This window comes from Musa acuminata, chromosome BXJ3-6 (assembly GCF_036884655.1).
Source record: "Musa acuminata AAA Group cultivar baxijiao chromosome BXJ3-6, Cavendish_Baxijiao_AAA, whole genome shotgun sequence".
Lineage (NCBI taxonomy): Eukaryota > Viridiplantae > Streptophyta > Magnoliopsida > Zingiberales > Musaceae > Musa > Musa acuminata.
Window position 1 is genome coordinate 4,480,271 of NC_088354.1, and position 26,416 is coordinate 4,506,686.

Below are 26,416 nucleotides of genomic sequence, written 5' to 3' on the forward strand. Positions count from 1 at the left end.
GAGAATTGTTTTGTCCATTAGGATAGTTGGATGTTTCATTAATCAAATAAAATTACATTTTAAATTATATTGTGTTTGTAAGATAGCCACCCAAGTCATCCCTAAGGTTAACACTGTTGTGGATAATCTTAAGAACAATTTCCACCCTACTAACTAGTGACTTGTGAGCATATCAAACATAGATTACTCTTTTTTTTCAAAAAAAAAATTTATTAGACCTTAGAGATCTATAAAGGATCTTTGGAGGTCAGATTAAAAAATAGAAGATAGTTCGGTATCCGTTTATATAAAAAAAAATTTATCTATATGAGTCCTTCCATAATTGATGAAAACAGTAATAAAAAAAAAAACTTTGATGTCACAAATGATTATCCTAATACATCAGAGGGATCCAAGTCTTTTGGTTAATATGCCATATAATATTGATGAGTCAAATTCAATCTGTTCGGCCAGAAGTCCATAGCAACTTAAAGATTTAGCTTGAGTGCCAAAGCTTTGCAATGGATTGACGCTTTATATATATCAATAGCTTTGGAGGTTTGTTTCCATCTTGTTAGTCTTATGACTGTTAGCTGTTTTCAGGAACTAATGAAAATCATTATGATTTTTCTTAAGTTTTTATTTAAATTATAGGAACTAATAAAAATATTGGTGAGTTGTATTTGATCATAAGGATTTAGTCATGTTTAATTATATGAGCTGATCTATATCTTGTCATTTGGGTTGAGTTATATCTAAATCATATGAGTTAGATCATACTTAACTATGGGTTGGATCATGTCAGACTATATGAGTTGAGCTAGACATTATCATATGAACCGGATGATCACACGAGTTAAGTCATATATAACTACGATCATATCTGACCATACAACTTAGGTCGTACCATGTTACAAAAGTTAGCTCCTACATGATCATATAAATTGGATCATACATGGTCACATGGGCCGAGTCATGCTTGACCATATAGATTGAGTTATAAAATATGTCAACTTAACGTAAGTCAGACCATAGTTAGATTCATATTATTTATATTATATTTTAATATTTAAAATTTTTAAAAAGTAATTTAAATTCATAAATTAAATAATTTAAATTAATAATTTTAAATTTAAAACTAATTAAATCATAAAAATTCATATATAATTCTTGAAACATAAATATATCTATTTAAATAAATTAAAACTATTATATTAATTAAAAATAAGAATTTTAATAATTTAATCAACCTTAAAATTCATTTAAACATAAGAGACCAAGTCAAATAATCATTCTAACATCACAAATCAATTATGATTATTTTATTAATTATAAAAATTTTAAAATTAAAATATTATTATATATCATAAAATTGTAATAATCCTATTATCAAGATTTTATAATATAAATCAAAATTGGTTGAAAAAAATAAAATGGATCCTCTCTTTAGGAAATCATCTCTCCACTATTAGGCTAAGTAAAAAATTTATGAAGGAAGAGTTCCTGAGAAGATGAGCTCTCCCTAAAAGATAAGTAATAATTTAATTTTTAATTTTTTTTATTTTTTATAATTCACATACAAAAATAAAATTTAATCTATTTATTTTCTAAAAATCATTCATTAAGCAAAATTCCTAACTAATTAACATGATTGAAAAATTAATTTTAATTATTTTTTTAATTATACTACACAAACAAGAAAATTAATAATTTAAATAAAAAATAATATATCATTTATGATAAGTAATTTATATTAAGGGAAAAAAATATCAGTGATTACATCTAGAGATAGTAATTGAAGTGACAATATTATGTACTAAACTCCCAATTAAATTCCCTAATATATAACCTTTTATGACAAGTGTGGTGGAGTTCTCTTCCATCATCATTTCATAATTGTTTGAGGACATTATTAATTTTGTGATAACTTCATATGAGGTTAACATATACTTGCATTACTCATCTTTTTTCCGAAAAAATTGCTGATATCACCCGAAGAGGAATTTTTTTCACCCATCGTGAATTTTCACATGGCTCTTCTCATGATTGTGATGATACATCCATGCCAGAGGAAAAGGTTATGCTGTGATAGATGAAGACATAGACAATGAGGGCACCATCTTAACATAAATCAAAATTAGGGTGCCTTTATACCATTGAACACGAACCCCACGGGTCTTCTTGTTCCCTCAAATAATAAAACTTTTTGTGAGCGGGCATGGTTAATGCAAAGTTCTCATATATAAAGGTGTTACAGAGTGAGTGACAATATTTAGTTTTATTTTGCATTATGACGACAACATAATCTCGCGGTGCCAATCTAAATTCCTTCTTCTTTCATAATTCAAGCGTACTCCTATTTCTCGAAGCATATTGAATTTCTGATTATGTATTCATTGATTTATGAATGAATTTAGGACGGATAATTATCTTTCTCACTTTGTTCATAATGCTTTCTTTATTGCCTATGCATTTATAGTCGAAAGTTAGCTTTTTATTTCAGCTTACAAGTTGTGCACAAACAAGAGAGAAAGAGAAATATATAGATAGATAGATAGGTATAGAGAGATCACATTTTTTTATAAGAGTTTGAGAGGTATATCTTGGCATTTACTTATCTTGATGATGAGTATTATTATTATTATTTACTGAAATTTGGACTAAATTTTAACCTGGAATTCATTTAGAACAAGTAAGTATAATAGGCCAAAGAAGGTGATTAGAGGGTGTAATGATAGCCTGCAACCAATGTTGTCAGAGGTTATGATCACGCTCATATGGATTAAGAGGTGTAGTCGACAAATAGCGATCACATGGAGCATGGTTTAGGCCCAAAGTACACACGTCCTGTGGTCATACATGCCCTTCGATACACAACAACATGGTAAGTCGGCCAAAGCAAGAAGGATATGGAGCGAATCCAACGGGGAAGACGAGCTCATGCCAACCTACCCACCAACAAGCAGTACTGCTGTACACGTACCCCCAGCAATTCACGTAGGTTTTACATCCCCACAATTAATTCACCTTCCTGCTGACACTGCATGAATCCATCCATCCGCCCGCTCGGGTGTGTAGAATCAATTTACTACCACCATAATTGATGTTAGAATAAGATAGACATCGACGCGATGGAGAAGAGAGAAAACTAAGCAAAGCAAAGCCCCCTGTTCTTGCTAATTATTACTGTCATTGCTTCTTCTTCTTCTTCTTCTTCTTCTTCTTCTTCAAGACTTCTGTTGGGATCTGCAACTCCCACTCCTCCCAAAGAGGCGCAAATCCATCCGATCCTTGTGGGGAAAGCGAGTATCTTTTCTTTTACCACACCTTCCTTTCTTCTTTTTTTTTTGGTCCCTCACTCCCTTTCTCTCTTGTTATTTTCTTTTTGTTTTTCGTGTTTCCTTCCATCTGAGCTCCCGATCGCCTTTTTAGATGTTAAAAGGATGAGAGAAATATGGCATATTGGATCTGCTGAAATCTCTCACCGTCTTCTTTCCCGTTGTGTAGAACAAAAATTTGAGAGAAATCGAAGAGATCTGCTGGAAACCGAGTTGCGCGGAAAGATACTGGTCTTTGTTTTCTTCTTCTTGTTCCTTTCTTATTGTTGATCTGATCGGTAAAGAATAAGACGCGAGCTTTTCGGATCTCCACGTTCTTCCACTTACTCACACCACTGGAAGAAAAGAAGACAAAGATCTGCTTAATTACATCTAATTACAAGAGCATGTTTTGATCCCAAAGCTTTTTCTTTCATGTCCCAAAGGTATGGTCTCAGATCTCAGTATCACCCCAAAGATATTTTATCTGATCATTGAGGGAGAAACCCTAAGCCTAACCCTAAGTGTTAGACTGCCTTCTGCTTCTTCTTCCGTGCAATTATTCTCGCCAGCGACGTGATCTCTTCGCCGGAAAGGCTGAAATCGAACCCAACCATCAGAATAATTTGTGAGTTTGTTTGTTGTTTTCATGCTTTCCTTTTATAAGGGAGGCGAGGGAGGTGGATGTCATCGAACTCTCCGTGCGCGGCGTGCAAGTTCCTGCGGCGGAAGTGCACGCCGGGATGCGTATTTGCACCATACTTTCCGCCGGACCAGCCTACCAAGTTCGCGTATGTGCATCGGGTGTTTGGGGCCAGCAACGTGTCCAAGATTCTCAGCGACCTGAACCCCGCACAGCGGGAGGACGCGGCCAATTCGCTGGCCTACGAAGCCGAGGCACGGCTTCGCGACCCGGTCTACGGCTGCGTAGGTTACATCTCGTTCCTCCAGCACAAGCTGAAACAGCTCCAGCATGATCTCTACAACGCCAAGAAGGAGCTCTCGAGCTACATCGGCCCTGCCGCACTCGGGCCCTTCCTTCCCCATCACCACCACCAGCGTCAGCACCACCTCCTCCCGGGGCCGTCTCCCTCCTCGGCCGCTTACGGCATTCCGGGAATGGGGGTCGAGATGGGGCTCGGCCTTGCTGCACCCGGCACGTCGCAGCAGTCCCAGATCCTGATGCGCGAAGAGCAGCAGCCGCCGATGGCCGAGGCCCAGCAAATGGCCATGGCTCATGTGGCCGCAGCCAGAGAACAGGAGATGATGATGAGGAGATATGAGCAGCAACAGGAGCTTGCGAGGTTTAGCACTACAGGTTTTCCGGATGGCGGTAGGGGCTATAACCAGATCGGTAGTGGCGCCATGGTGGCAATGGCGACAGAGCCTCATCCTGGGATGGATTTGGTTCCTTCTCCACTGTCATTTGAGGGGCCGTTTCCGGCACAACACTTCACCGGGCAGCACCACCATCATCCGCCGCAGATGCAGCCAGAGCACCATAGAACCGGGAGCGACGAGGGGAGGAGTGGCATCGGTCCATCGTCTTGAAAAAGACGAGTAAAAGAAGAAAAATTAAGTAATCACTTTTAATTGCTGAAAATATAGTTCAAACTTAGTCATAATTCTCTGTAACTTCTGCTAAAGACGGCATGCAGCTCTCCTCTCTGAGTTATAGAATTCTCTCCTTCTTCTGCCACTCAAATGGCATCTCTTCGAATAAATGATCAAGTATAGAACTCTATTTATGATATCCTTCTTCCAACCGAGATTGGATTTCTGCTTCGATTATATCTGCCATACTTCAATTTTTTGTGCAACTCATGAACTGCGGCTCCTTCTCGAGTTAAGAGACCTATGAAGTTGCTTCCTTTCCCAGATTGAGTAAGCAGTAAAAGACGGAAGCCTGTGATACACCTTAATGCTTTGCTTCGATGACATCATGACCACTTTGAATTCCCAAACAGCTCCATCTGTTTCGCTGATTTCTGTGCATAACTACTAAAGAACATGAGAGAAGACACAGCTGCTAGCAGGAAAAGCGTATCAGAAAAAGAGAAAAACGGAAGGAATGACGCAGCATCGATGTGTATAGAAGTAGCAGGGATAAGATCACTCGCAGGAAAAAAGAATCAGAACCAACCTTGTATCACTTATTATTCTTTTGGCCGTGAGATCGTATCAATCTTTTTCTGCAATCTTTTAAGAACCTCTTTTGCCCTCATCAAGTCCTTTGTTCTTATTTTGGGACAGTACCTTTTCTTTTGGGGATGTCACATGCGATTCTTCTCTTCTCTCCTTTCTTTCGGTTTCCACTTGGTTTCGAACTTTCTGATATCAATCCACTTTGTTGTTGCTTGGCATTGAGCAGTTTCTATGAATGTAGCTGTCATTCCGCTTATCAAAGTCGTGGCATAGCCATGCAGATCAGAGGAGTTCATGTTGATCGAACACGGCACCGACCAATATGAATGGTCCTGACAAGGGTCATCAACCTATGTCGATCACATATGAAACACTTCCCTCCTCTCCGGTGCAAGTCATATTTCCTTTTCGTGTGCGTAGATTATTCCACACCCAAATAAATGCCGAGAAGTAGGTCAAAACTGCAACCGTCCTCTCTCTTGCAGAAAACAAAGATGAGCTGTGGAGCTGAAATATATGATCCAAAACAGTGTCAGGCCGGCAGTACTCAGATCTCTCTCTCTCTCTCTCTCTCTCTCTCTCTCTCTCTCTCTCTCTCTCGTGCGCCTGACAGGTTTGGAAGGCATATAATTATATCGGTTTGGCTTCCGAGTTCATGGAAATCGATGCTAAGCTATTGAATGAAGCGGATAACTAGCTTCTACGATGAGAGGTATTGACTGCTGAGACGCACCGAAAGAAGGTGATTTCCTGGTGGACTAGAAAACCGATGCTAGGAAGTGTACTAGGCTTGCATGTGATCTTTAAGAGAGAGATTTAATGCCGATCTGCTGACGACTTGGTTTCATGCAACATGGCGATTAGTATGCGGCTTAGTTTAGTGAAAGGCTTCAGCTCATGTGGATGCAAGGAAATCGAGATATCGGTGCACGTGCATCGGGCAGGCAGAAAGCTTTCGGGGGGCGGGGAGGAGTGCTGTGAGTAATGAGTAGAAGGCGGAACGGTGGTGGTTGTTGCCGGACTTCCCCCTTCCTTCACCAATAGATGAGGAGCTGTGAGAATGCCGATCGTATGTTACTTTGTTAGATAAAAGATACGAAAAATAGAGACGACCTATCAGTACTGCTAACCCATGTTATCGGTGGTTTACACCGAGGTGGATGATCAAACTCACTTGGTTCAAAGTCTCAATTGATGATGAGGATCCATTAGGCCTTGTGACAACACCCAACCCGAGTGTGTCTCTCGATAATATTCCATCTATGTTCAAGTTAGGATACTATGAAATGAATTTATATATCCTAAAAAGATATTTTAATTTGTATTTGTAGACCGCTTCTAAAGTCAAGACATCGTCGTAACAAATTTGGGAGATCGTCCGATGATCATCAAAGAAGAACGTAATTTTGTCTATCGTTGGAGTGGACACCATATGAACATTTGGTGTAGACACATTAATAGTGATTAGTTTAGCAAACATATAAATACTTGGATGAAATACACGACTATGCCATGAAACATATCATGTCCCCAACACGAAGGGTTAAAATGGACTAGTATTGAATGTACTAACCTTAATGATCAATCAGTGTATGTCATTATATTAATCATTGTAAAAAATATTTTTTTTCGTGACATTTTTGTGGTTACAGTATTAAAATTATTATTGTGGCAAGATAATTTGGAGGGCTATAAGATTATATATATATATATATATATATATCATAATTATATGGTTCTATCTAATTTGATAAGATATATTATCGATATGATTGGATTCTGATAATAATTATTGACCAATAAAAAAGAATTATCCTAATTATTTATTTTAGATCATTTGTTCTCGTTTATAAATAGACAGTAACTCAAACATAACAAATAACATACAATAATTGAATACTGAAATACGTGGAATTAAGAAATTATAGATTTTCTCTTCATAATGGCTCTATAAAGGATATAAAGAGGGGATAAAGTGAGTCTAGTTCTCCTTGCAGATTGACATCACTATAAATCTCGAATCAGATGAGCTCGTAGATCAAATAAAAACTTTATCTGAATAGCATCAAAGTTATATGTCGTAATCAATAGATTTATTATTATTTAATTTTAAAATTTAATATTAAAATATTTCATTTAATGATAATATATTATGATTTTTATGCTCATATCTCATTCATACGACGTGATTAGCTTCACAGAACCGAATTAGTCTACTAGTTGGCACGACATTGAATGCTACATCAAATGAGATTTAGATGACATGTTAACTATGATGATATCATAACGGGATGATGATGAGATGTCCATAACCATCCGCACCTCATAATCATAAATATCATGGCAATCTGGAAAAACGAAAGATGATGAAGTACTTTTCATCTTCGCACAATCAAAATAAAGACTCATATAATATTAAAAATTATCCCATATTCGTATATAAATCAAATAATCTGATTGATTGATTGATCGATCGATCGATCCACCGTCCTCACCAGCGACGCAGAGATTGGAGGCTTGGCCGAATGCTGTCGGGTCCTTGTGACAACTTTTGTTGCTCCGCTCGTACTTCACCTTAGCCAAAAAATAAATAAATAAACAAAAGTAGGCGAAAGCTCTACTCGAGGACAGATGATTGACGATTCCTAGGCTCACACTCCTCGTCTGGAACACTGCGGGGGGGGGGGGGCAACCAGTCCAATTGGACCCCCCGAATCAGCACGACCCGCGGCTTTACAGAAGGTCACGAGCTGGGGTTGCCACTTCCGGCCATTACTCGTCCGACACGCATCCACGAACCGCCGACGAACTCGGCTGCGGATCCGGCGGAGCGTCGGCTCCACCCACTACAACCGGTTCAAAAGGGAGCGTTCCACATGCCCCACTTTCTTTGCTTTTGTCTTGAGATAAAAAATGTTGTCGAACGGTTGGTTCAACCAGGAAATGATGAAATATTGCTTCGTATCATGTTGTTTTTCCCATCACACTGTGCACGGCGAAGTTCTAGCGACAGAAGAATCAGTGAGGCAATTGGTCAAACACCTGGGAGGCACGGGCGAGAAGCGGAGTCCGAGTCCCGCTCCTGAGCTCCATCTTAGTCAAAAAGGATCCGCGGATTTCGCCTGCAAAAAAGACTCGAAGCTTTTGGCGAAACATACCCCCATCTTAGGTGGATCGATAGAGCAGAGCAAATTGCGCCGAGGCCACGTTGTTCTGTCGAACGAGTCCGCTGCACCGGGTGAGTACTGAGGCAGCACTGGCTCCCCCCCTGACACGACCGAGTCCTACCCAGCTCACCTTGGGCCAATCCCATTCTCGAATCAGCTGGTGATCAAGTAAAATGACAAATCTATCCTCCTGCTTCGACTTTCTTTAGCTGTTCGGGGGTGACCTTATGCATCTTGTGGCCAGCGAAAGCTAGTGAGAGAGAGAGGGAGAGAGAGGAGCAATGCTCAACCCTATGATTTCCTTTCTCCTGTTCTTTTTGCTATCCTCGCCATCCTTTCTCGCCTCCTGTGGATCCGAGGCTGTTGATCCTCGCCCGCGGGCGCTCCCGTCCTTCAAGATCCAAGAAATCAAGGTACAGTTGGTTATTTGCTTTTGCTGTTTAAAGAAGAAACCTAGCTTTTGTTGCTCGAGAGGTTGCTTACATTTGGTCACTGTTTTGGCGCTTCCTTAAAGGAGGAGATTGGGAGTGCGTGCTCCTACACCGTGAAGATAAAGACCAGCTGCTCTTCCGGCCGCGTCACCTCGGACAGGATCAGCCTTGCTTTCGGCGATGCTTACCGCAACGAGGTATTTTATCTATGATTCCTTTTCCTTTTGATGAAAAAAGTTAAATTTCCTTTACACCCTTTTCTTCTATGCGGTTTTAATCTCTGCTAAATTGCTTGACCTGTAGAAAAGATCATCCTTTTCGATTCTCAAAAATCTTCTTGTCTCTACTGAACTAATTTTATTGATAAAGCGAAAAATATAAGTGCATAGCATTTTGCAATCATTACTTAGGGTTTTCTTACGAAATTTAGGGCTACTAGTCAAAACAAACTTGGAATTTAGGGAAAATAGGTTAAGCACAATGAATGAAGTCAGCAAACAAATTAATCTACAAATCTGCAAAGATGAAGGGGAAAATTTCCCAGTAGCATCCAGACACTTGAAATTTGAATTTACTCAAGAAAATTTTAGCAGGTTAAGCTTACTTGATCTATTACAAGGATAATTCTCTTATGAAGGGAAGACTCAGGCAATTAGCTTTCTGATTGAGAATGAGATATTGGCTTAGGAACCGTCGTCCAAAGGATGAGATAATCAAGTTCTGTTGAAGAGCCTCTTTTCTTTGGGCTTTTCTTAAAAATTTGTTCAATAGAAACATAGACACCAACATGGTAATGAGGAGTAAGAGGGTTTGCTACGATGATACTGATAACGTATCTTTAAGAACAGAGAACAAAAGAAATCTTAGCACGTGAGACAACATAATGACAGATTAATTCTGTGTATTTCTGTTCTCAAAATCTGTCATCAAAATTCATGCTTCATGTTGAGAGTATACAGCTCATGAAGCTCACCGGTAACTTGCAGGCTCATTAGTTTAGCGTATGTTTTCCTCCATATTTGTGCCACTGTGACATTCTTGGTGTATGTATCTTTTCTATTGGGCTAAAGCCCACATGTTCTGGTCCTTGCATTTCATGCAGGTTTCAACCATATCTTAGGCCCACGATTCTATTAATATATAATTAATTAAACATAAAAGGTAATGTCTTTTTACTTCAAATGAAAAAAAATTAGGCTTCAAAAAGCTGCTCCATTTACTAGCATAATTAAAGTAGTTTGGTGCATAGTAAGCTGCCTTCGCAATGAAACATTTTGATTTTTTTTTCTCATTTTGATTATCTATTTCCTTTAAATTAAATAGAAAGGTGTTCTAGGGTGGTGGTGGTCTTATGTTGGTGATTCTGATCTCAGAGAAGAACTCTAATGTTGATCAACAAAGAGCAGAATCTAACAAAAGCATGAGTTAACATTGCTCGCAAGTGATTTATTGAAAAAAAAAATGGAAGTTATCCAAAAAAAAAGAGAGTGCTAATTGTGGCATTAGAATAACCAATAAAACCTGTGTGAATATGGAACATTCAAAATACCACTCTAAGCATGCCCAGACGACACCAAAATATTGGTTATAAACTGTACAAATCAACTTATGTACAAAATAATTGATGCAATTAGCAAGGATTTTAGCAAAGATCAAGAGATAAATGTTGAAATTCTGAAATCTGAATGATGCTATTGAATGGACTGGAAACAGCTAGCAAATATAGCAAATTTTGGGCAAAATGGGACTCAATAGACTGATTGATTATGTTGTTTGTGATGGAAACAAATGTTAACTGTTAACATACAAAGAGAAAGGCTAACAATTTCAGCACGTTAACTGTTAACTCAATGATTTCCCAAGGAGCAAAAATGGCAGTGCCAATACAACTTATAGGATAGGCTTCTCCTTCATTTTTTTTGGTTGATTCTGCAAATGTTTCATGATTCAAACACCAAGGGGGAGTGCTAGGATTGATGGTAGAGAGCCATAGATATTCATCTTCTTTGTTACTTGATTTTCTCAACGACTTCATTAAAATATTCTTTAGCCAAGAGTCAATAAAATAATTTGTCTGCCATAAACTTTCTCAAATATTTAGTCGCACTCAATATTGATTTGATTTGTAGATTTGCCTTAAGCTTTGTTGATGAGTATCACATAAAACTGCCACTCCAATTCTTCATATTGTTTATTAACCTACTAGTAAAATTCCATCATAGTACTATGTAGTACTTTTTGAACTATTTCTTGTTTTTTTCCTCTAAATCCTTTCTTGACCTGATCAAGTAGTCCTACATATGCACTTATTAGATGACTTCTATTTTAAAATTTTCATCTATATTTTGATATCAATATACAATAATGCCCATCTTGGTCCTATACAACAAAGTTTATCATCAATTCTTATATTGTTTTGCTGTCAAGGTTTATGCACCAAGGTTGGATGATCCATCATCAGCAGTGTTTGAACGTTGCTCCACCGACACATTCAAGATCCAAGGGCCATGTGGCTACGGAATTTGCTACTTATATTTGCGACGAGATGGTTATGATGGGTGGACACCGGAGTGGGTCAAGGTCTATGAGCCCCGTGCTACCCGTGCCATCACCTTCTACTACGGTACACCGCTCCCCAATGGCATCTGGTATGGCTTCAACCAGTGCCCCAAATCATCCTCTTCTGACCGCATGATGCAGATCTGATGGTAAGGATGTCAAACTTAGTAGATAATTCTGCATAGCTGTCAAAGTATTACTACTACTGCATTTTCACTAAAGACTAGGATCAATATTTTGATCTTTACACATTACCAGTATTATCGCTAAAACCAGTCTCAGGATTTCTATTTGTCGTTATGAAACACTTGCTTTATATACACATGCTTAGTTAACTTGGTATTCCTATCCCGAAAGGAATGAGATTTAGACAGGTTTAGATAGAAACACTGAGGGTTGAGGGGTTGCGGAAGTTGTCTGCAGTGCCAGCATCCCCTGGTGAAAAGAACACGAGAAAGGTTATTGACTGTGGTGTTGAACCAATCTTTGAACTTTTCCTAAATCGTCACTAATTACATTCATATTAGTTGTGATGCTGACACAAAAGGTTAATTCAGCTACATCATTTCGCCATAAGCTGATGTTTTAATATGATCGCAGTGATCAACGTATGCAACCACTAATAGAATAGACAGTTGTCTACCAATGTTTTAATATGACCACGGATTGTATCCATAGCAATCCAAGTTGACAACTAGAGGGCCAATTAGATCAATGTGGTGCTAAGTCCAGAAGAACATTTGAGGGTTCCAGTGAAAACATGTTTAATATGAACATTATATCTATCCGAACATATTAAATATGGTACATCAAGACCTTCTTGGCATCCAAATCACAGTTTGTTTGATGATCCATAGAATATATGACCTTTCGGAAGGGTGAAGTGGCAAAATGGTCGACTGGTAACCTTATAATGGAACCTCAAATCAGATCTAGAGTGTGTCTGTGTGTGTGATAATAGTGTAGAGTAAGATTTGGTTTTTAGGTCAGACATCAAAAGAGCCTGTGTTGTGGATCTAACTAATTCTCCCATCTTAATGTGCATAGGTTGTCAGCCAATCTTAGATCCTATACAGCATCCACTACTGTGCTTGGAAAAGAATCTAACCTAAACAAAATGCCACCAAGATTGAATCTCCAATATTTCTACTTGGAACTTTTATTTTCTCCAGCCATGGTGAGGTCATGTCCAGTTCTATTTCTCATGCACATATGCAAGTGAAGTCATATGCATGCACATGGTTGGTGGTTGCCACTTGCCCTAACTCATCACAGGAAAACCCAGCGCAATTATCGTTAACTACAAGATCTATGTTTCCATAGAGGCTAAAGATGCTCATGGGAAGGTCTTCTTGCTGTTCTTTGAGATGCATGCACGAACCCATGATTTAATACATAACATCACGATCATTTGGAAGTGCATGTATTTGGTCGTATGTCAGTGGTGAACATAACTCTCAACTTTATCATGACATCGTGACTTGATCATAAGTAAATGGAAGCTAAGACAACTATCTCTTCTTGATTGGTTGCACACTAGGAATCCACATGGGAACACCACAAAACATGATGGACTACCATGTCACTTCATGTCCAAAATAATTTCCTTTTGCTTCCTATCACTCTTACATGCTTATCAACCACTCAAACTTGAAGACACCTTCTAATTGTTGTTGGAATATAAAGAAACACCCAGGCATTAATTATCTGCCCTTCTCTCGACCTCAGTTTATCATGCGGATCTTATCATTTTGAATTAGATCAACCTTGCCATGGATTTTATAAGCTTACACGTCCATGTCACGAACAGGGGTTCGATGTATCCAAATTTGTAACGAGGGCCTGCATGGATCTATGAATGTCCAAGTTTTATGAAGTTTGACTTGAAATGTTGTAGGTAATAATTAAGAATAAGAGAAGGTGAATATAACAGAAAGTTCTATGCATTTTTCTCTGAGCCAAAAAAAAAAAAAGAAGAAATATGCCATAAGAATTCGACTGTTAAATCCGAGCCCGAATCGGGAATAGGACATGCAGAGTTAAAAATATCTACGTTTAAATAGTGTTGGAAATTTAATATGGTGCTTTGAATATGGAATCCTCTAGATATCGTGTAATCTAGTTGGATCCACGTGTCGTGGTCACATGCATGGTCCACGTCAGGTTGCACCACCTGTCTTCGTTTTGGATTGGGGCGAGAAAGTGGACCCCTACGTCCATGTATATGTACAGGTCGCAAGCGATTGCCGTTCTTCGTCCACCTCGAAGCGCACGTCCAGTGCGTTGCTCTCTGCTCCTCGGTTTCACCGCTCTCAGCTCGTTCTCGTCTCTCTGCATCTGATTGTCGAGAAACAGAGAATAAGGGAGATGTTGGGCGCTAAAGGTGGTGCGCTGCCGCTGGCTTCCTTAAACCATATCTCGATCGTTTGCAGATCAGTGGAGACGTCACTTGATTTCTACCAGAATGTGCTCGGCTTCCTCCCCATCCGGAGGCCCGGATCCTTCAAATTTGATGGTGCCTGGTAAGTTAATTTTCTTGCTCACAAGTAGAGAGAGAGAGAGAGAGAGAGAGAGAGAGAGATGCGCAACTGGAGAAAGCATGGAGTCGTGTACTAAATGATCACTTTTCTTGTGATGCGTAGGCTGTTTAACTATGGAATAGGCATCCACTTACTGCAATCTGAAGACCCCGAGAAGATGCCGAGGAAGAGGGAGATCAATCCCAAGGACAACCACATCTCCTTCCAGGTAATTGAATCGATGACCTTTGTTTTATATACTGTGCTTTATGCCTCCTTTTCTTTCTAGTGTTATTTGCGGATGTATTAGGAGATGATGCACACTGTGTTCCTTAACCAAAAGACTCAGCACACATTCTTCCGTGGCTTCATCTTCACATACTCCCCCACCCTTTCTTCTTTCCTTTTTCTTTATGATCGTACCAGACGAAGCTATTGACTACAGCGACCTGCCATCAATAACGCTATTGATTTAGCAACCAAGTTGTAATCTGCCATCGATAACATAGGACCACTTGAATGTACATAAAACATGCCCTTATTTCATTCACTCTCCTACGAAACACTGAAGTACTTGCAAGTTGGAAGAAGCGCATGCATGCGTGCTTAAGCTATTTGAGGACAGCAGAATATAGCTCAACTTCTACTGCATAAGTTGCTTACCATTCATTTGTGAAAATGAATCAGTGTCGGAACAACTCAATTTTGTAAGGGAGATTTATCTTTTGATTTAGACCATGTGTGAAATTGGAGCTTAGTGAGAGCTTCACAGTAAGCAGCATTCTACATGTTTGCGAAAATGACTCCTGCGCGAGTGCTGCGACACACACAGCTCATAGAAATGGTTGGTCGCTAGTCCTAATCAATGACTCATGCTTTGTCTTCTTACATACCAAGCAAATAGATCTATCACCGAGAGTCTTGTTCCTTTGTGAGCACTGAAAGAGTAGTGTAAAAACATGAAATGACCAAGTTAGCTACGCTTGTTGATCCATCCAGTGCGAGAGCTTGGCCTTGGTGGAGAAGAAGCTGAAAGAGATGGGCATACCTTACATCCAGAATCGAGTGGAGGAAGGTGGGATCTACGTGGACCAATTATTTTTCCATGACCCGGATGGCTTCATGATCGAGATCTGCAACTGCGAGAACCTCCCGGTGATCTCACTTTCCGGGGAACCCATTATGGCCTGCAAGAGAGTCGTCAGCTTCACTCCGCAGCAACAGCAGCAGCAACAGTATCTCCCGCAAGCCATCCATGTCAAGGAGGAGCCCTGCGCATGAAGAAGAATGATCGAGCGTCTCCTCCATCTCTTTCGGTTTGCTTGCTTTAGTATGTATGGTGTTCTGTCGCCAGGACGACATGGCTTCTTGTGCCTTGGCAACTCGTTTTGTAGTAGCAATAAGGCCCAGATGATGACTCTTTTTGTCTCATCGAAAGGCTTGTAGGAATGATGTCGTATCAGTTTTATGTGGACAAGCGTGAACCACAGCCAGTTGTGACTAATTTGTCGAGTTATGCTCATCGTGTTGTTGATGAGACCGTAAACGTACGGCTGCATCTTATTCTTTCGACGAGGTTGACAGCAATCACGTTACGCAAAGTGCGATTGGCAGTGGAGGAGTCAGTGATGGGATCGTTTCTGCCGACATTGGTCGGTGCTCGGTCTATTATCCTGCAAGGATTCACCGGCATCTGCCGAAGAGATGGTCAACTATGGGCTAAGAGATGTTACAGTTGATACATGGCCTTCTAGTGGATCGAGCAATTTAATGGGCAGAATCCATTAGGTCCAAATCGGAGCAGTATGTTTGATCTAACATCAATTCAATCGAAAAAATATTTCTAATCGGCTCTCTCAGTTTTTACTCTAATCATATATTTTCTTTCAATCTTCAACTCATACATCAACATTCTACTAATAACATTATGTCTATCGAAAGGGGAATCCAATCAAGAAAATAAATAGACAACCAATGGGGAGAGAGAGGTGAACTGTCATGCCACAATATATATACATACATACATGATTGTCATTCCTATAGTATAATTACCGCCTTCTCGGCTTGAATCGATTAGCAGAGCGGTTCTGGCTGAAGAATCCACAGCAAAGGCAACGAGGGACGTCGGGAGAAGGCGGGTCGGCGGCCGGCGAGACAAAGCCTGCAGGGAAGACGACCTGCCTGCTGCCACCGATGCTGCTTCTGCGTCCCATGTTTCCCGTTGATCCCATGCTTTTGGAGTGCCCCATCGTCTCTTCCTTGAATCCTGCAACTCCCTCCTCCTCTTTCTTCTTTATCCGACTGAGGTCCCCCGGCAAGAAGTTCTCATCCCACACCATCCCTGATGATCCTGACCTCCTGAACGTTGTTACAGATCTTTGCAGCCTAGCCATGTTTCCTCTCTCTCTCTATATCTAGATATGTAGTTCTCAGATGAGATAAAACCATGGGAGGTGTGATCTGGCAACATATAGAAGGTTGAAGAAGTGACAACGTTGACATTGAGAATTAATGTTCGTATTATCTTATTGTAGCATTAATAATAATTTCAGTGACGTGTACTGATACAACTTCATTGGTTGACTACATTATAAGTTAGGTTGCGTTAAGCAACTAAAACAACATCCAGCCAGCGAAACTAAACATTTAGATCGTATAGAAAAGGTAAGGATGCAATGGTTTCGTGTGCTCCAAAGCTTATGCTTGCCATGTCCAAGACGTTCTTAATTCCAACTTGACAACCAGGAGGGCATATGAACGGGAGACTGGACTCCTCATCCCAACATGTTACCAAGATCGATCGGTTCGTTGACCAAACCAGCGGCTATCGAGAGGCTGGTTATTGCTGTCCAAAGAAATTACTTCAAAGTAATTGCACGTATCTATTATGTGGAATGAGTGTTATCTGGTGAATCACCATCCATTCTTCTGGCATGCCAAGAAATATATTTAACGAACTTAAGCCTAGAGAGAGAGAGAGAGAGAGAGAGAGAGAGAGAGAGAGAGAGAGAGACACGTGTCTTCTTCATATTCCAAAGAAAAGGTGCCTTCATGATGACCTTGCGTCATGATGCCCATTTTCGAAGACATACATAGATATATACCCATGCAGAAAAAGTACTGCAGCAACACATGTTGTGCAAGCATGGTTAAACTTGTAGGAACAACAGAAGGGTGCGAAGTAAAACTAAAGTAATAGCTTGAGATAGAACTGGCGTATCATGTTGTCCTCGTTGTTCTCGGTTTGTCATCTTGCCTCTCTCTCTCTGTCTCTCTTGACTTGTCCTGAAGCTTAGGCTCCTACCCAGAGATTGCATTAAGGTACGTCTTAGTACATCAATAAATTTAATACGGGATCATCGTATGAGAATAATGTTGATCGATTACTATGAGGAAATTAACGATTACCGCATCCCTTTGGTGCCTTGCATCGATAACATTCCCTTCTGCTAGCGAAGTTGTGATGATTGCAGCCCGACCTGCATGCCAAAGAATCGAATAGTAATGGATAGACAGTGAACATGTTGACGTGAAAGAGAGATCAAGAAAGTATGGAAGGGAAGGATACCTGGTGCACAACCAGTCCCCGGACTTCCAGCCGCCGCCACCGTAGGTGATACCTTGTGAGCCTGCCATTTCACTGTTGTCGAATCCGCCGATGACGCCAACCGCGGAGTCATCCCTGAATGCGCAACACGAGTGGCAGCTGGATCGGCTCGCAAAGTTATGGCCGCCGCATGAGCAGTACCAGTCTCCGGGCCGGACGTCCGAAACGACGCCGAACGAGGATCCTCCTCGACCGCCTCCGAGGCCGGCGTAGTCGGAGAAGTCGCCGCTGCACAACCTGGGGTGACCGCATTGCTGGCAGGAGTCACGCCTACTGAAGTTGTGGTGCTGGCATAAACTGCAGTTCCAGTCTCCTGCCCGCCTGCTCATCTTCTCAACCCCTAACAGTTCATGATATCTAGTTCTCAGAAATTACCAACATAATCTAATACTTCCACTTTTGTAGTAACTACTGTTACTTGGTATATACATATTAATTAGTTTACTAGTGGGGATTAAGTGCGTAATGGAGGATGAGCATAACACCAAGTTTGGAGTCGATCAGAAACTTTTCTGAACAAAGAAATTAACTCGCATTTATCTATAGGAAGGACCCGACAAAAAAATATCTGCATATATCCAAGAAATAGTATATATATCTTAAGTTATACATAAATAAGCTTTTCTTATTGTACGTACGCAGGTATGTAGGCTAGAGAAGAGAACGTACGGTGGAAGAGGAAGAAGGCGGCATTAGGTTACCTGATCGATAAAAGGTGAGACAGATGAAGAGCAGGGGATAAGGAATAGGAGACGAGATGAGGCGACTCGGTGAGGGGCTCTGCCGCTGTTGTTCTTTGGGTGGATCGGTGTGGCTTTTATACATGCTTGGACCTCAATAATTGAGAATTGTGTGTGTGGAGTGTCGGGGATCGATGTCCTTTCACTTCCTCTCCTTTTTTTTGTGCCTTTTCGCACTGTGCACTCACAATTGAGTCGCTGAAAACATGAAGCGAAGATAAGAGTATCGGCCTCGAGACAAACATTTGTGTGGGAACCTGTAAATAGCTTGCGCTGTGAAGCTAAACCATGATAGGAGAGAGGAACATCTCAGCCCCTCTCCTTCTCTCTCTCTCTCTGTCAACTTTAATGATTCTCACCCTACAAATCTTCTGTAAAAGGACTTGAAATCTCAATTATTACCCATACACAAATATTCTTTGTTGGCGATTGGTACATATCATTTGGGGCAGCATACAAAACGAGGGTTGTCATATTCTTCTGATAATTATGAATAGAAGACATGGACAGTGTAAGCATTAGTTTAGAATAACCATGTCTTTCTAAGAAGCATGGACATCTATAATTAGAGCGCCAGTTACAGTCTCCGCCGTAGGCGAAGAAAGGATGTGCCTTCCCCGGGTAATGCTGCCTCCTGCTACTTATACTGCAATCATTTCGGAATGACTTAGCTTTGTTGTGCAGATATGTCAGGCTCCACCCGTAGCCAAGAATCAATTCCCATGCGGGCATGCAATACCCCATTCCATTCCCTCGAGTCATCATCGCATTTGGCGTCCCTTCAACACTAATTTATAAGGTCATGGATTCACCTTTGGAAGCTCAGCAACTCAAATTGTTTGCATTGCTCAGCTTCGCTCCCTGCTTCTGACATCGTTCACAAATCTAAAAAGACTACATTTACCTATCCCGAAGATGAAACGGTGGTGTAGCATTATCTCTGCGTCGAGGGAGCTGTGGATGCATGCCCATATGGCATCAGGAGCATGAAGCCATACTGTGGAATCAACATGCAGCATCAACTGTTGCTGTCTTCGTGTTAACCTAGGATTGGCTTACAAGGAACATGAAACACATACATGTACAGTATGAGCAGACAGTGTGAATATTCCGCTCACCAATTATAGCTTTGAAAGGTGACGACCCACATCCTATTCCCCATCCTCGAAAGTAGCCGGTCCTCTTTACAAACCCCACCCCCACTTTGTAAAGGCCAGTGCATGGATGAGGCAAAATGGCCTTTGCTTTATCAAAATTTCTTCTTTCAAGTGAATATTCTCATACTTATCAGCTCCAATTTCAAGGGAATCGATACTGTGCCGATGTGTGCACTTAAATTCATAACTTCAAACATCATTTCCTTTCCCATCAATTGGAGAGATCACCGTTTGAGCTTTTTGGCAATTATGTTTCCACATGAAGAAGAAAATGGGTAACTGCATGTCGACCTACAGAAATAATTATACGTACGTGAGAAAATTAGCATACACCAGTTTGATCCAACTGTTCGAAATTAAGCTGAGCACTGCATGCTCTTTTAACGTTGATTCCTTCCTTTAAATCACCGCAGGCAAAAAGCATCTGTTACTGCGATTCAATCACACAGTAATATTAGCGGTTTTTAACTATAGGAATAGAGATTGCTGCAAATAAAACTATCGAGATATAGAAATAAAATCCATAACTAAAAGTATAATTTGTTGATGGGCAAAGTATAGACTTCTCATAGGTACATGAGAGTATAATTACTAAATCGAAGATTCCAGCTTGATTTGTTTTATAGGGGTCGGCTGGGTGAGTGGAGCCTCCTATCTGTAACTTGTTCCCTGATCCATCCATTCAATACTTTCTCTGAGAGTTAGCCTTTTTATGCATTTCATTCACCACACACTGAAGCTTTCAAAAGAAAGAATGATACAGAAGGGAAAACGAGAGAGATGTTCAATGGAAGTAACCTAAGAGTGTATGTATGGCTTAGACCATCATTTTTGTCATTTATCCAGGGTCTATCCTCTCCTATATTTATCTTTTAGACCAGTTATGTGTATCTTGCTTTTACTCTTGATCTGTCTTCTCTTTCACCTGCAGGCATTATTTTAGGGTTTGCAACTATCAGAATCGATCACTATGCATGTAGTCTCTCTATATGTTCTCTGTCTCTTGAATACAAATTGCAGAGGTAAAGTAATGGTAAGCTGATACGATTCTCCGGGAAAATGATGCCATGAAGATGACCAAAACCCAAAATGCAAGTGGTGGTGCATGTTGCGGTTGACTAGGAATGTCTTCACCGACTGGCTTCAGCTGTCTCTCTTTTAGGGTTCCTTCTTCCTTCGTTTTCATGTACATATTACCAGGTTTAGATACTACATATATAAAAGTAGAATAACGTCGTCACTAGGGAAAAAGATAAAGCCGACAAAATTCAAGCACGTAGAATCTTGGTTTTATGCCCGAAGTTGCATGCATGGAAAATTGCATGTGAGTGATAAATGACGATGTAGACCTATACGTGTGATCTCCACTGACCTTCATACAAATATGATTCACTTTTTCGTTTTTGCATCTCCAATAGTGGTGGTGGAAAAGAATTACTCCTTTATTAACATGCCAAGCCATTACTGGGAGGGACTGCTAACACCATGGAAGAGAATACGTCAAAAGAACAAGCGAGAGAACAGAACATGTCTTCCTCCATATTAGAAAAGAAAAGGGACCATTCATATTAAGACATAGGTACGTACACACTATCATATTCATAACGAGGAAGAAGTGCAGCAACACAACTTCTACAAAAGCAAGAGAAGGGTCGGAAACAACACAACAAACACAAGCTAACAAGACAGTCTCACTTGCAACATGTAAATTATTCGCCCAATATTTTGGCATTAAACAAAAGCTGGATCGGAAGTAGAACTAATTGGTCCCATTCTTCTCACTCGGTCCATCGTCTTCTCTCTGCATGGTCTTTAGTCTCCTTAGGCTTAAGCACCTAACGCAGATTGTTTCAAGATATCAGTATCGATCTACTAGTTAATTATGTTTGGTTACTGTGAGGGTCATTTACCGGATCCCTTAGGTGCCTTGCAGCGATAACATTCCCTCCTGCTAGCGAAGTTGTGCTGATTGCAGCCCGACCTGCCAAGATGCATGCATACACGAATTAGCAGATTGTGATTCAAAATGGAATATATATGCAGACCAAAGCTTGTTCCTTCTTTTATGTGTGTCTCTTAACCTGTACTTATTTTTCTGCAATAATATATAGCAGGAGAACAAAGAGTGCACTTTAAGCCTCGATCTCTGATACCATTCACTGATACGGCATGACGACATGCAAGAAAGAATAATAGAACGTACAGAAGGAGGTTGCAGGATACCTGGTGCACAACCAGTCCCCGGATTTCCAGCCTCCACCACCGTAGGCGATACCCTGTGCGCCTGGCATGTCATTGCTGTCAGATCCGCCGATGGTGGAGTCATGCTTGACGGCGCCACACGAGTGGCAGCTCGATCGGCTGGCGAAGTTGTGACCGCCACATGAGCAGTACCAGTCTCCGAGGCGGACGTGCCCCGAGACGGTGAAACCCAACGACGATCCACCGCTGCCGGAGCCGGTGGAGTCGGAGAGGTCACCGACGGACGACCTCAGGTTACCACATTTCTGGCATGCATCGCGCCAGCTAAAGTTGTGGTGGTGGCAAGACCGGCAGTTCCAGTCTCCTGTCCACTTGCTCATCTTCTCAAGTCCTAATGATCAGTCATCATGGGGATGAGAAGCAGTACACATAAGCTCTTTGTGTGGCAAGCAACAGCTGAGTTCGTTGGCTGAAGCATCGAACGATGAGGGAGAGAGGGAGGGAGAAGTCGTTTCATTCTTACCTGAATAATGGAAGGTGAGATAGCCGAGGAAGGGGAGACGAGACGAATTAGTACTGAAAGCCTGATCTGCTGTTGTTTGCTTGGGGTCGGTGCAGCTTTTATACTTGCATGCCATGGGCCTTCAATAATTTGGTGTATAATGAGTCTTCCAAGGAAATCCAGACAATTAGGGTTAGGGTTTGGGTTGTAAAATCTTAGGGTTTTACTAAGAGAGAGCAAGATGTGGAAACTATATCGATTATGTTACTAAGGAGTCAACATGAACAATTATGATATGACTATTTTTCTTTTTTATGTGTGGTTCGTATTTAAATAGATATACATTTTCAAAAAATATTATCTAAGACTAATTTGTGTAGATATCTCTTCCGAATAATTATAATGAGGAAAATATCAAATCAACTTGGAATGGATTCAAAATGATATTACTGCATGAATCGGAATTATAAATCCTCCTATTTTCATCTATATACATACAACAGTAATGCCAATCGAAGATTATTCATATACAAGACACCCAGACAGCCTAATACCTATCATTTAGAATAACCTGGCGAATTCTAGAATATTCATGAACATGATCTTAGAGTAGCCTTGAACACTAAAAGCGCTTTGCGTTTGCATATTAGAACAGAATGACTTAGCTTGATCATGCACTATATACCAGCCTCCACTCCAAGCTAGGAATCAAATTCCATGCGGGCATGCAATCAATCCCACCCACTTCAACCCCTCAATCGTTCACAATAATGCAAAAGGAGGGCATGGATTCACTCCGGTAAAGTTTATTAGCTTCATAATTTAGAGCATCGAGTTGTCTGCGTAGGTTCGCTCCCAACGAGGGCATGCATGCACTCGATCGGCCCCATCTTAATTCCATCAACAGATAGAAAACGAATAATATGATCCACAAGACGCGTTAGGGACGACGTCGGGGCCGTGTGGAATCGATATGAAGTAGGTGACCCTGTGATCGGACATGACACAACACGCATGGAACGCATTACATCTACGAGATCAGCAGACACTGTGAATACTTTGCTCATCAATTATATATAGCTTTGACAAAGAACGACGAGCCACCTCGTTGTTCTCGTTTCAAACTACGTACACCTCCCAATGGCAAGTTGATGGGGGAAATGGCCTTTGTTTTGTCGAAATTTCTTTCTTTTGAATGAATATTCTTAGGTGCCATGGATATCAAGTGCTCATGTAACCTCGAGTTTCAAGGAAATCGATGCTCTCATGTATACACTCATCGCTATGGACATCATCATTTGTCTTTGCCTTTGGTTTGGAGGGTTCACCGTCCGAGCTTTTCACGAACAACGAGATGATGTCTCTGGTTCTTCCATCTGCACTCTACGCAACTCGAGAAAAGTTAATGGTGTCTGCATCTAAACGAGATGAGAGGTTAGACTTCGCACTTTGGTGTTTTTGACATCACGAGGTCACAAAATAGAAAGGGAACTACGTGATTGCGTTTAAATCATCCTAACCAGAGGTGAAGTGAAGTGATGCATAGACTTAGGAGTGCAACAAATCAAAATCATATATATATATATATATATATATATATATATATATAGTACAGTACACATAAATAATCCAGCTTGCTAGCGAAGTTATTGGTAGTGGTAGGCCCCATTTGCCCTAAAAATTACAGCGGTACAGTGGAAACATATACATCATGCCATGGGACCTACTTGTCGAGCTTTGACGATGCTCACGGAAGCATTTCCCAAGAACATATCCCATCAGCTCACCATTATATACTTGCTCGATCTTCTTCTCAGCATCTGTACTGCGCCCAACAGCAGACCGTAAATGGAGAGAACATATATGTGTTGCAAAAAAATAATGGGCCATAAGAAGAGAAGAGAAAGGTTAAGATGGTCAAAGAAAGCCAAGGCTTCTTCCATGACATTGACCGGGAAACATATTATTGCTAAGGTGATCAAACCCTCCAATTGATCGAAAAGAAAATGATGTTTAACTTAATTTTAGCGTATACATCGGAATATTGTTTTCCATATATATATATCTAAGAATATTCATTTAAAAGAGAACTCCCTATCTACTAGCCTTTAGAAAGTGGGAGCTTGAAAAGAGGAACAGCTCCTGTTGAGGATGAGGAATGAGAGGTGGGTCGACGTTCCCTTCCAAAGCTATAATTAGTGAGCCTAATATTCACATTGTCTGCTGATATATACTGTACAATATTACCTGCATTGCATATATGTTCCTTCCTATCCAATCCTAACCAGCACCAAGCCACACTACTTCACGTTGATTCCACATGGCTTCATGCTCCCGATGCCATGCATGCATGTCAGCAGCATCAGCCCCTCAATATCGGATTATGATGCAGTGGTCGATTTTGTTGAACATTTAATCTTCTATATATCGGTAGATTTGTGAACAATAATACTCTCAAATGAGAGCAAATCCTGCAGAGTCGAATACAATTATGTTCAGATGGGTTCCAATTAAAATGCATGCGACAACGGCTAAGTGATTGTAATGGTATTGTCGACTCAGGAATTGTTTCTCAGCTCTATCGATCGGAACGGAGGCTGACATAATGTTGATTCAACTCTCATAAGTAATTGCATGTTTTGATTGAAGTTCGTGTTAGTACTGACATCATGAAAATAATGAAGATCCAGATGGGATAATAATTGAGATTTCACGTTCTTTTACGAAGATATGTAGGGTGAGAATCATTTAAAGTTAAGAGAGAGAGAGAGAGAGAGAGAGAGAGAGAGGTATCTCTCACGCAGATTTATTTGCGATATCCTTAAGGACGATTCTATTCTTATCTTTCCAGTTTAATTTCTGTGACTCAATGGTTTGGTGAGTATACATGCATGGACCAAACAAAGAAGGACATCAGTTGATACACATGGTGCATGCAAGTATAAAAAGGTTATCCAGCACACGAGAACCCCTCACCGGCCGCGGCTCGCCTCGTCTCCCATTCTTTATTCTCTTCTCTTCATCTTTCATTGATCGGGTAACCTAATACTAGCTTCTTCCTCCTCCACCATTACTCAGCTGTTGCTATCTTATTTATGTGACGGAACTCTCTAGAGGAGGTCGATGCATATTTCCCATGAACTTATATATATATATATATATATATATATATATATATATATATATATATATATATATATATATATATATATATATATATATATATATATATATATATATATATATATATATATATATATAACCCATTTGATTGGATAGAGCTTTTTTCGGTCACACAAACGTACTTTCTTGCTGTCTTTCTATCATGCATGCAAGCTTCTTGTCCTGTTTGTGTTTCATTGCGCGCTTGTTTCTTAATCTTTCGGAAATATTATGATGAAATGGTAGGGGAGTTGAGACGATGAGCAGGTGGCCAGGAGACTGGAACTGCTGGTCATGCCACCACCACAACTTCAGCTGGCGAGACTCGTGCCAGCAATGTGGCAACCTGAGGTCGTCCAGTGGCGACCCCTCCTACGCCGCCCTCGGAGGTGTACGTGGAGGGTCCTCATTCGTCTTCAGCGTCTCGAATCACGTCCGGCCTGGAGACTGGTATTGCTCCTGCGGCGCTCATAACTTCGCCAGCCGATCCAGCTGCCACTCTTGTGGTACCTCCATGGACATTGACCACAAGGAAACGCCTGGCTCACGAGGTGTCGCCTACGGTGGCGGCGGCTGGAAGTCCGGGGACTGGTTATGCACCAGGTATCATCCTGTCTACCAGTGAAGAGACTCGCTGTTCTCCTTATATGTGCACTACGCATTATACAAGATCATACACTCTCTTAAAATTTGTGCTCGTCTCTTCGGCAGGTCGGGCTGCAATCAGCACAACTTCGCTAGCAGAAGGGAATGTTATCGATGCAAGACACCCAAGGGATGCGGTAAATGACCCCTCTCGATCACACTACTCCATCTTCTCATGTTAATCCAATATTTAATTACTCAATGGGTAAACGATTACTTAATTGTGTCTTCTAGGCATTTAAAGCCAATGGAAAAAGGCCGGAGAGAGGGGCGACATGACCGAA

General features: G+C 40.6%; 7 protein-coding genes across 8 annotated transcripts; 4 read left to right on the forward strand and 3 right to left on the reverse strand.

Annotated features, from left to right (window-relative positions):
- Window positions 1–2,915: 2,915 nt before the first annotated feature.
- On the forward strand, window positions 2,916–5,049 carry LOC103986968 (LOB domain-containing protein 36-like). The gene has a single exon (XM_009405128.3). It carries the CDS (start codon window positions 3,981–3,983, stop codon window positions 4,845–4,847), a length of 867 nt encoding a protein of 288 aa, XP_009403403.2. The 5' UTR covers window positions 2,916–3,980; the 3' UTR covers window positions 4,848–5,049.
- A 3,776-nt stretch (window positions 5,050–8,825) lies between these two features.
- Window positions 8,826–11,933, forward strand: LOC103986969 (embryo-specific protein ATS3B). The gene is made up of 3 exons (XM_009405129.3): window positions 8,826–9,021; window positions 9,123–9,236; window positions 11,467–11,933. Exons 1-3 carry the CDS (start codon window positions 8,890–8,892, stop codon window positions 11,743–11,745), a joined length of 525 nt encoding a protein of 174 aa, XP_009403404.2. The 5' UTR covers window positions 8,826–8,889; the 3' UTR covers window positions 11,746–11,933.
- A 138-nt stretch (window positions 11,934–12,071) lies between these two features.
- Window positions 12,072–15,621, forward strand: LOC135641127 (glyoxylase I 4-like). Its single transcript, XM_065156198.1, has 3 exons — window positions 12,072–14,120; window positions 14,241–14,346; window positions 15,117–15,621. The coding sequence occupies exons 1-3, from the start codon at window positions 13,744–13,746 to the stop codon at window positions 15,396–15,398; spliced, it is 765 nt and encodes a 254-aa protein (XP_065012270.1). The 5' UTR covers window positions 12,072–13,743; the 3' UTR covers window positions 15,399–15,621.
- A 334-nt stretch (window positions 15,622–15,955) lies between these two features.
- On the reverse strand, window positions 15,956–18,564 carry LOC135641128 (uncharacterized). 2 transcript variants are annotated; one of them, XM_065156199.1, is made up of 4 exons: window positions 18,426–18,564; window positions 17,686–18,064; window positions 17,526–17,596; window positions 15,956–17,417 (listed from the first exon to the last, which is right to left on the reverse strand). In XM_065156199.1, exons 1-4 carry the CDS (start codon window positions 18,547–18,549, stop codon window positions 17,410–17,412), a joined length of 582 nt encoding a protein of 193 aa, XP_065012271.1. In that variant the 5' UTR covers window positions 18,550–18,564; the 3' UTR covers window positions 15,956–17,409. The 2 variants fall into 2 exon arrangements, with proteins under 2 accessions (XP_065012271.1, XP_065012272.1); XM_065156200.1 differs by having other exon boundaries at window positions 17,686–18,053; window positions 18,426–18,534.
- On the reverse strand, window positions 16,166–16,510 carry LOC135640733 (uncharacterized protein At1g15400-like). Its single transcript, XM_065155448.1, has one exon. It carries the CDS (start codon window positions 16,508–16,510, stop codon window positions 16,166–16,168), a length of 345 nt encoding a protein of 114 aa, XP_065011520.1.
- A 2,959-nt stretch (window positions 18,565–21,523) lies between the features above and the next one.
- Window positions 21,524–22,203, reverse strand: LOC135640735 (transcription initiation factor TFIID subunit 15b-like). Its single transcript, XM_065155450.1, has 2 exons — window positions 21,845–22,203; window positions 21,524–21,602 (listed from the first exon to the last, which is right to left on the reverse strand). Exons 1-2 carry the CDS (start codon window positions 22,201–22,203, stop codon window positions 21,524–21,526), a joined length of 438 nt encoding a protein of 145 aa, XP_065011522.1.
- A 3,543-nt stretch (window positions 22,204–25,746) lies between these two features.
- On the forward strand, window positions 25,747–26,277 carry LOC135640737 (RNA-binding protein involved in heterochromatin assembly dri1-like). The gene is made up of 2 exons (XM_065155451.1): window positions 25,747–26,090; window positions 26,199–26,277. The coding sequence occupies exons 1-2, from the start codon at window positions 25,747–25,749 to the stop codon at window positions 26,275–26,277; spliced, it is 423 nt and encodes a 140-aa protein (XP_065011523.1).
- The last annotated feature ends 139 nt before the right edge of the window (window positions 26,278–26,416 follow it).

Excerpts from the sequence above, each read along its gene's own strand:
- LOC103986968 (XM_009405128.3), top strand. The coding sequence starts at position 3,981 with ATGTCATCGAACTCTCCGTGCGCGGCGTGCAAGTTCCTGCGGCGGAAG.
- LOC103986969 (XM_009405129.3), top strand. The coding sequence starts at position 8,890 with ATGCTCAACCCTATGATTTCCTTTCTCCTGTTCTTTTTGCTATCCTCG. Across the intron at positions 9,022-9,122 it reads TCAAGATCCAAGAAATCAAG|GAGGAGATTGGGAGTGCGTG; the intron begins GTACAGTTGGTT and ends GCTTCCTTAAAG. Across the intron at positions 9,237-11,466 it reads GCGATGCTTACCGCAACGAG|GTTTATGCACCAAGGTTGGA; the intron begins GTATTTTATCTA and ends TTTGCTGTCAAG.
- LOC135641127 (XM_065156198.1), top strand. The coding sequence starts at position 13,744 with ATGCATGGTCCACGTCAGGTTGCACCACCTGTCTTCGTTTTGGATTGG. Across the intron at positions 14,121-14,240 it reads TTCAAATTTGATGGTGCCTG|GCTGTTTAACTATGGAATAG; the intron begins GTAAGTTAATTT and ends TGTGATGCGTAG. Across the intron at positions 14,347-15,116 it reads ACAACCACATCTCCTTCCAG|TGCGAGAGCTTGGCCTTGGT; the intron begins GTAATTGAATCG and ends TGATCCATCCAG.
- LOC135640733 (XM_065155448.1), bottom strand. The coding sequence starts at position 16,510 with ATGGCTAGGCTGCAAAGATCTGTAACAACGTTCAGGAGGTCAGGATCA.
- LOC135641128 (XM_065156199.1), bottom strand. The coding sequence starts at position 18,549 with ATGTATAAAAGCCACACCGATCCACCCAAAGAACAACAGCGGCAGAGC. Across the intron at positions 18,065-18,425 it reads TCTCACCTTTTATCGATCAG|GGGTTGAGAAGATGAGCAGG; the intron begins GTAACCTAATGC and ends ATGAACTGTTAG. Across the intron at positions 17,597-17,685 it reads GGGGACTGGTTGTGCACCAG|GTCGGGCTGCAATCATCACA; the intron begins GTATCCTTCCCT and ends TTTGGCATGCAG.
- LOC135640735 (XM_065155450.1), bottom strand. The coding sequence starts at position 22,203 with ATGAGCAAGTGGACAGGAGACTGGAACTGCCGGTCTTGCCACCACCAC. Across the intron at positions 21,603-21,844 it reads GGGGACTGGTTGTGCACCAG|GTCGGGCTGCAATCAGCACA; the intron begins GTATCCTGCAAC and ends GCATCTTGGCAG.
- LOC135640737 (XM_065155451.1), top strand. The coding sequence starts at position 25,747 with ATGAGCAGGTGGCCAGGAGACTGGAACTGCTGGTCATGCCACCACCAC. Across the intron at positions 26,091-26,198 it reads GGGGACTGGTTATGCACCAG|GTCGGGCTGCAATCAGCACA; the intron begins GTATCATCCTGT and ends TCTCTTCGGCAG.